Raw genomic sequence first — 8,868 nt, 5'->3', positions numbered from 1 at the left:
ATAAATTATAAAAGTTTATTTTTGAGATTTATGCGATATGTCTTGTGGCCACTTCACGCTCATGGGATTGCAGCTTATGTGATTATTACTTCATCCGATGGCTACTGACCAGTTCATATTCATGTATGGGTACTGATATCCAGTCCAAGGGCTGTGATGATCTCTACCACCCAGTATATTGTGGTTTAGTCTGATCAGACGATTCGGTTCATGTTATGGGCCACTTTCGTAGAACATAATCTCAACAGTAAATTATGATATGCTATTTTATGACAGGGCTCTATCGAGCAAACATTTTACGTACGATTTTCAGTTATGCACGTATTTATAATTATTCATGAAACGATTTCCACATTACACTTCACGATATGATATCTTTACATGGCATGAAACTTTACGATATATTTACTTGTTATTCACGATATATGCATGCTGAGTCTTTAGACTCACTAGACTTGATTGTTGTAGGTACTGATGAGGTCGAGGCCGAGGGCGGGCACCAGTGAGCCATCTTGGGTCGGCAGTAGTAGGAACCCGATGACATCATTTATCAGTTTATTTATCATTTTTATGCAAACTCATTTTTTTTATCACTATGAATTATTTTAAGTTGTTATTTTGAAACAAATATTTAATCCGCTGCTACTTTGAACATTAAATCTTTTTATCAGTTTATTTTATGAATGAGGTATTTTATTTACTTTTAAAGGAAAATTTCAAATTATTCCGCAAATTTTCAAACACGAAATACGGGCCTCTACAGTTGGTATAAGAGCCTATGTTCTTGTAAATGGTTGTACTACTACTGATCTCGAGAAGCTCACGAAGCCACGTATTCGGTTTGTAATTTTTACGTTTAAGCATTTCTTTTAAAGCATGAAATATTTTAACAGCATATTTTCATGAAATATTTTATGTCAAGATTATGATTATGCAGTATTTATTTAATTTTAACGAAATAATAGAAATTATGCATGTTGGTTACGTATGGGTTATGTATGGAACATTATGCCTCCTAGACGCATACTTGAGCGCACGAGAGATGATGAGCCTCGCCATGAGGACGGTGAGAATCAGAGGCAGGAGAGAGATTTACCACATCCACCTCCACCGGACATGAACGCCCAGATGCTAGCTGGGATGACGCAATTCTTCGCACAGTTTGTGGGGAACAATGCTGGGGTAGCCAAGCCGACGGGGCCTGAGACTACCTATGAGCGGTTCATGAAGATAAGACCGAAGGAGTTCTCAGGGACGACAGATCCCATGATTGCTGAGGGCTGGATTAAGTCCCTTGAGATTATCTTCGAGTTCATGGGGCTTGGAGATGAGGTCCGAGTTCTCTGTACGACCTATCTGTTGGGAGGAAATGCCTGCTTATGGTGGGAAGGAGCATCCGTAGCCTTGAACGTGGCTACTCTGAGCTGGATGCGCTTCGCATAGGTATTCTACTCTAAATATTTTACTGATGAGGTGCGTGCCAGGTTGACCAGGGAGTTAATGACCCTGAGGCAGGGACATATGACTGTTACGGAGTTCATCCGTAAGCTTGAGAGGGGTTGCCACTTTGTGCCCCTAATTGCCAATGATGCGGGAGCCAAGCTGAGACAGTTTCTGGATGGTCTACGACCGATCTTGCGCCGTGATGTTAGGATGGCTGGCCCTACTACCTATGACGTCGCTGTCTCCAGAGCTCTAGTTGCGGAGCAGGATCTGATTGACATTGAGAGAGACCGCCAGGGCAAGCGACCAGTCAAAGTGCCACACCGCCCTCCTCCTCAGCAGCAGCCCCAGAATAAGAGACCTTTTCACGGCCCACCCAGAAACAGAGGACAGCAGCAGCAGCGGGGACGCGCAGTCCCGAGGACTTTTGAGCACCCAGTCTGTCCAAGGTGCACACGCCGCCATGCTGGAGCGTGTATGTGATAAGTGCAATTTATTGTACTTTTATTACTTGTTTTTAATTTGGAATTTTGTGATTCTTGAGCAGGTTTTATGTGATTTGTTATTGTTTTTGTTATTGTAGTTTGGAAGCTTAGAATGAGAATTTGGAGTAGTAAAGTGATGAATTATAAAGTGTAAAGGACAAAACTTGCCGAAGCAAGACCGCACCCGCAGTCTCATCAGCACCGCACCCGCAGTCTCCTTTGCTTGAAGATTATTTTTTCCCCGAAACATGACCGCACCCGCGGGCCATCTTGCACCGCACCCACGGTCATGCACAGACAGAGTCCGGAAATTCTGAAATTTTGGTGTGCTGCGCATGGGAGTTGATGGCTTTTGTGTTTTGCGTACAAGACTTGTCTAGGACTATAAAAGGCTTCTATTATTCATCATCTAGGTCATTGGCGAGCAAAAGAAAGGAGTGGAGGCTACAAAGAAAGGATTGAAGCTCAAGTTCATCATCCTTAGGCACACTTTTGGACATAAATTTCATTGCACTCCAAATCTCTTGTTCTAAGTTCTTCTTTCTTTATTTTTATTTTTATTTGATATGTCTTGTTTAAGATTTATGTGTTGTTGTGTTATTTTTATTATGAACTAAATTCTTATTTCTAGAGGAATGATGGAACAAAACTAGACACCATGTGTTGGGATTTATGAATTATGCTATATAAGTTTTCCTTATTGTTCATTTGTATTTTTTCAATCTTAATGCTTTCATTTTATTGGCCATATCTTGAATGATTCTTATGTTTATAATTTATCACTTGGAAAAGGGAATTTATAAACAAGAAAGGGAAAAATACATCGATGGTATTTATATAGTTCGGGAGGACATATATTGCTATTGAAGCCATTAAAAGAATTTATTGCTTATTGTGTTATTTAATTATAGATTGTTGATGGGGACGTTACAATCTTTTGTTAGATAATTAGTATCTACTTAGCACTCGGGAGAGGGAGTAGATAATTTAGAATTCTTGGCTAATGTATAATGAGGACATTTATAATATAGCTACACAAAATAACACATGGTGGATAGTTGTGTGAAATCGGACCTCTAGATCTTTTATTCCATATTTATTTGTTATAAAAAGTCTGGTGTTATAATATAATTAAATTTATTTTCAATTTAGTTATTGGTGAAAACAAATCGGTCAATTGATTTTTCTAAATAAAATTGAGACTATTTTAATTGCAAGCATTAATATACATTTAAATACATACTCCTCATGGGATCGACACTTGTACTCGAAAATACATTTTATTACAAACTTGACGTTGTGCACTTGCAAGCAACTAAGAAAACACGCAACAAGTTTTTGGCGCCGTTGCCGGGGAGTGTATATTTTAAATTTATATTAGTATTGTTACCAATTAGTCTTTATTTTAATTTAGAGCTGTTTTTATTGTAATACATTAAACATTGATTTGTGAATTATCTTTGTTTGACAGTGCATGCGAAGATCGCAAAATCTTGACTTGCTTATCTTTGATCCTGAAATCGAAAAAACCGCAAGAAGATTAAGAAATGCAAGAAAAGAAGAGATTCGAGCAATGGCTGAAAACAGAGATAATGAAAATCCACCCCCTGCAATACCCATCAGAGATCATTTTAGGCCGGTACTGAATGCTCATTACTCGGGCATAGCACGAGGGACTATTAATGCAAACAACTTTGAGCTTAAGCCAGCATTGATAAACATGGTTCAACAGAATCAGTTTGGGGGAGCCGCTACTGCAGATCCTCATTTACATCTCCGAACATTCTTTGAAATTACTGACACGGTAAAAATAAATAGTGTTTCTGATGATATAATTCGATTGCGCTTGTTTCCTTTTTCTCTTAGGGACCAAGAAGAGGATGGCTCCAATCGCTTCCTTTGTGGAGTATCACTACATGGCAGGAGTTAGCAACCAAGTTCCTTGCTAAATATTTTCCACATGCGAAGTCTGCACAGTTGAAGATAGAGATAAGTACTTTTAGGCAGACTGACTTTGAGCAATTATATGAGGCACGGGAACGTTATAAGGAGTTGTTGAGGAGGTGTCCAAACCATGGTTTTGAAGATTGGGTACAGATTGAATTGTTTTATAATGGTTTGAATGGACAAACAAGAGGCACTGTGGATGCAGCAGCTGGTGGCACGATATTTGCAAAATCACCTGATCAAGCATATGATTTGCTTGAACAGATGACCATTAACAGTTATCAGTGGCCGTCTGAAAGGTCAGGAGTAAATAAGCAAGCTGGAATTTATGCCATAGATCCTATTACATCACTCATCGCTCAAGTTTCAGCTTTAACAACTCAAATTGCAGCCATGAATAAGACTAGTACATCAGAGGTTGAAAATGCATCGGTTGTTACTGAAGAACCACATATTCCTGATGAGGCTCATTATATCAACAATAGGAATTTTGGTGGCTACGGAGGATATCGAGGTAACCTTCCCCCTAACACTTATCATCCTGGTTTTAGAAATCATGAAAATTTTTCATATGCTAATAATAAGAATGTGTTGAATCCTCCACCGGGGTTCAATACATCAAAGGGGGAAGGAAAACCTTCACTTGAGGATCTAGTTGGGACATTTGTTGTTGAATCTAGTAAAAGGATGGCTAGGACTGAATCTCGTCTTGATGGCATGGAAACTCACATGGGAAATATGGGTGCCACAATGAAATCATTGGAGACACAGATTGGTCAATTGGCTAATGCATTGAGAGATTAAAATAAAGGTCAATTCCCAAGTAATACTGAAGTGAATCCAAAGGAGCAATGCAAAGCTGTAACTTTGAGAAGTGGAAGAGAACTTGGGTTAAAAATTCCAAAGAGAAGGATGAAAACGAAATGACAGTTGAAGAAGTTGAAACTGAGGGATCTAAAGCTGAAGTTGAACAACCTCCGGTATTTAAGCCAGTTCTTCCATATCCGCAGAGGTTCAAAAAGAAGAAATTGGATGATCAATTTGCAAAATTTTTGGAGATTTTCAAGGAAATTCACATCAACATTCCATTTGCTAATGCTTTAGAGCAAATGCCAAATTATGCAAAGTTCATCAAAGATGTGATGTCAAAGAAGAGGAAGTTGCATGAGTTCGAGACAGTAAAGTTGACCGAAGAGTGTAGCGCCATACTCCAAAGGAAACTATCACAGAAACTCAGAGATCCAGGGAGTTTTACTATTCCTTGTGTTATTGGTGGTTCTAGAATCAATAAAGCTTTATGTGATTTAAGTGCTAGTATTAATTTAATGTCTTTTTCTATTTACAGGACTTTGGAGCTTGGAGAGGTGAAGCCTACCACTATTACCCTACAGCTGGCGGACATATCACTTACATATCCACGGGGGATAGTGGAGGATGTTCTGGTAAAGGTAGACAAATTTATATTTCCTGCTGATTTTGTCATTCTAGATATGGAAGAAGATCAGGAGACTCCGCTTATCTTTGGAAGGCCGTTCTTGGCCACCGGAAAAGCTTTGATTGATGTGCACAAGGGCGAGCTCACATTGAGAGTAGGTGGAGAAGAAGTCATGTTCAACATATACAACAGAATCAAAGAACCAAATGAGGTAAGTACTTGTAATAGTATTGATGTAATTGATTCATGTGTATCTCATGTTGGTGCAGGTAGGATGACGAAAGATTCCTTAGAGAGATGTTTGTTGGAATCAGCGTCTGCACTAGATGAAAGTGATTGGGATGTGCAAGAGGAGTTACTTGCTCTCAATACATTGCCTAAAGAAAAGAGTGATGTGCATCATGTAGAACTACTTGAAGATGCAAGTAAAGAGGTACCAAAAGCATCTCCTGAATTGAAGGAACTGCCAATCCACCTTTGTTATGCATTTTTAGGTGAAAATTCGACATATCCGGTAATCATCTCTTCCTTTCTTACTTGTACTGAAAAAGAAAAATTGTTGAGAGTGTTGAGAAAATTTAAATCTGCTTTGGATGGACAATTGCTGATATAAAGGGGATTAGCCCTACTGTTTGTATGCATAAAATCTTGATGCAGGAGTCATATTCACCCTATGTTGATCATCAGAGAAGACTTAATCCAGCAATGAAAGAAGTTGTGAGGGCTGAGGTTTTAAAATTGTTAAATGCTGGTGTTATTTATGCTATATCTGATAGCTCGTGGGTTTCACCAGTACAAGTAGTGCCTAAGAAGGGGGGAATAACTGTAGTGAGAAATGAGAATAATGAATTGATTTCAACTCGTCCAGTGACTGGTTGGCGAGTATGCATAGACTACAGGAAATTGAATGATGCGACTAGGAAAGATCACTTCCCTCTTCCCTTTATTGACCAGATGCTTGATAGAGTGGGTGGTTATCATTATTATTGCTTTCTAGATGATTATTCAGGTTACAATCAAATTATCATAGCACCGGAGGATCAGGAGAAGACTACCTTCACTTGCCTCTACGGTACATTTGCTTTCAGGAGAATGCCATTTGGTCTGTGCAATGCACCTGCTACTTTTCAGAGGTGTATGATGGCCATATTTTCTGACATGGTCGAGGAAATAATGGAGGTTTTTATGGATGATATCTCTGTGTTTGGGTCATCTTTTGATCACTGTTTGCAAAATCTAATGCTTGTTTTGCAGAGATGTCAGGCGAAGAATTTAGTTTTGAATTGGGAAAAATGTCACTTCATGGTTCCAGAAGGTATTGTGCTTGGGCATAAAATTTCGGCTAAAGGAATAGAAGTTGACAGAGCTAAAGTTGTGGCAATTGAAAATCTCCCACCACCGAAGAATGTGAAAGGGATCAGAAGTTTCTTGGGACATGCTGGGTTCTATCTTCGTTATATCAAAGATTTCTCTAAAATTACTAGACCTTTATGTAATTTGTTAGAGAAAGATTCGACATTTATTTTTGACGATGATTGTTTGCAGGCGTTTAACAGGATCAAGAAAGCACTGATTTCTGCTCCCATTATGATAGTGCCTGATTGGAAGGAGCCCTTTGAGCTCATGTGCGATGCTAGCGACTATGCTGTGGGAGCAGCATTGGGACAGAGGCGAGACAAGATGTTCAAGGCTATCTATTATGCAAGTCGTACACTTAATTCAGCCCAACAGAACTATACAACTACTGAGAAAGAGATGCTAGCAGTGGTGTTTGCATTTGACAAGTTCAGAACATATCTCATTGGCACCAAGGTAACTGTTTTCACTGACCATGCAGCTCTTCGCTACTTGTTTGCAAAAAAGGATGCCAAGCCCAGGTTGATACGATGGATATTCCTACTTCAAGAATTTGACTTTGAAGTAAAAGACAAGAAAGGTTGTGAAAACCAGGTGGCAGATCACTTATCACGACTAGAGCTGGAAGAAAAAACTGACGGTGGAGTTATCAATGAGTCGTTCCCAGACGAACAACTGTTTGAGGTAAGTTCTAAACTCCCTTGGTTTGCTGATATAGCTAACTTCTTGTCTTGTGGTACTCTTCCTCCAGATCTAAATCACCATCAGAAAAAGAAGTTCTTCCATGATGTCAGATTTTTCTTATGGGATGATCCTTGTGTGTATAAGAGATGTGCTGACCAAGTGATTAGGAGATGTGTTGATGGTGACGATGCAAACACAATTCTGGAACAATGTCATTCATCACCTTATGGTGGACATTTTGGAGCAACACGAACAGCAGCTAAGGTATTGCAATCAGGTTTTTTCTGGCCTAATTTGTTTAAGGATAGCTATACCTTAGTGAAATCATGTGATAGGTGCCAAAGGTTAGGAAACATTTCTAGGCGTCACGAATTGCCACTGACAAATATTTTGGAAGTGGAACTTTTTGATGTATGGGGCATAGATTTCATGGGACCCTTTCCCCTTCTTTTAGTCAATCTTATATATTATTAGCTGTAGATTATGTTTCGAAATGGGTGGAAGCAATCGCCACCAGTACTAATGATGCTCATGTTGTAGTCAAGTTTGTGCACCAGAACATCTTCACCAGGTTTGGAACACCGAGAGCCATCATAAGTGATGAAGGTACGCATTTTTGCAATAAAATTTTCAACTCACTTTTGGCTAAATACAGTGTGAAGCACAAAGTGACACTAGCATATCATCCTCAATCGAATGGACAAGCTGAAATATCCAACCGGGAAATCAAACAAATATTAGAAAAGACTGTCAATACAAACCGGAAGGATTGGGCTATAAAGTTGGATGATGCACTGTGGGCTTATAGGACCGCATTCAAGACGCCTATTGGGATGTCTCCCTATAGGCTGGTTTTTGGTAAAGCCTGTCATTTGCCGCTAGAATTGGAGCATCGAGCATTTTGGGCAGTTAAGAAGTTGAACTTTGATTTGAAAGAATCTGGTGATAGCAGAAAACTACAATTAAATGAAATGGAGGAGTTCCGCAATGATGCATATGAAAATGCCAAGATTTACAAAGAGCATACCAAGAAATGGCACGATAAACTCATTGTACGAAGGGAACTCAAACCAGGACAACAAGTACTATTGTTCAACTCCCATCTGAAGTTGTTTCCTGGTAAGTTGAAATCGCGTTGGTCAGGTCCATGTTTGGTGGAGACAGTGTACCCTCATGGGGCGATTGAGCTAAAGTACAGTGATGGGAGAACTTTCAAGGTGAACGGGCAGCGAGTTAAGCCGTACTATGGGACTGAAGTCAAGAATATCAACAGTGTCAAGCTGAGCGAACCAAACTGATCAGACAATTGACATTCAGGCTGAAGACGTTAAACCAAGCGCTTATTGGGAGGCAACCCAAATTTTTGTTTCTATTTTGCATTTTGTTTTCGGTTTTGTATGTATTTTTGTATCGTGATTATTTTTGGTTGTGCATTTTTAATTTAGTGTGTGCTTATATCTTCCCAAAATTAATGAATCCCAATTGTTTTCTTTTCAGGACTGAAAATTTGAGAAGAAA

General features: G+C 39.2%; 1 protein-coding gene across 1 annotated transcript; it reads left to right on the top strand.

The window, feature by feature from the left end:
• Positions 1-8,183: 8,183 nt before the first annotated feature.
• Positions 8,184-8,648, top strand: LOC140839061 (uncharacterized). The gene has a single exon (XM_073205691.1). The coding sequence runs from the start codon at positions 8,184-8,186 to the stop codon at positions 8,646-8,648; it is 465 nt and encodes a 154-aa protein (XP_073061792.1).
• Positions 8,649-8,868: the final 220 nt, after the last annotated feature.

The sequence above is a fragment of the Primulina eburnea genome, chromosome 8, assembly GCF_022965805.1.
Source record: "Primulina eburnea isolate SZY01 chromosome 8, ASM2296580v1, whole genome shotgun sequence".
Classification (NCBI taxonomy): Eukaryota; Viridiplantae; Streptophyta; class Magnoliopsida; order Lamiales; family Gesneriaceae; genus Primulina; species Primulina eburnea.
Note: the sequence above shows the minus strand (reverse complement) of the source record. Positions and strands in the feature narration are given on the sequence as shown.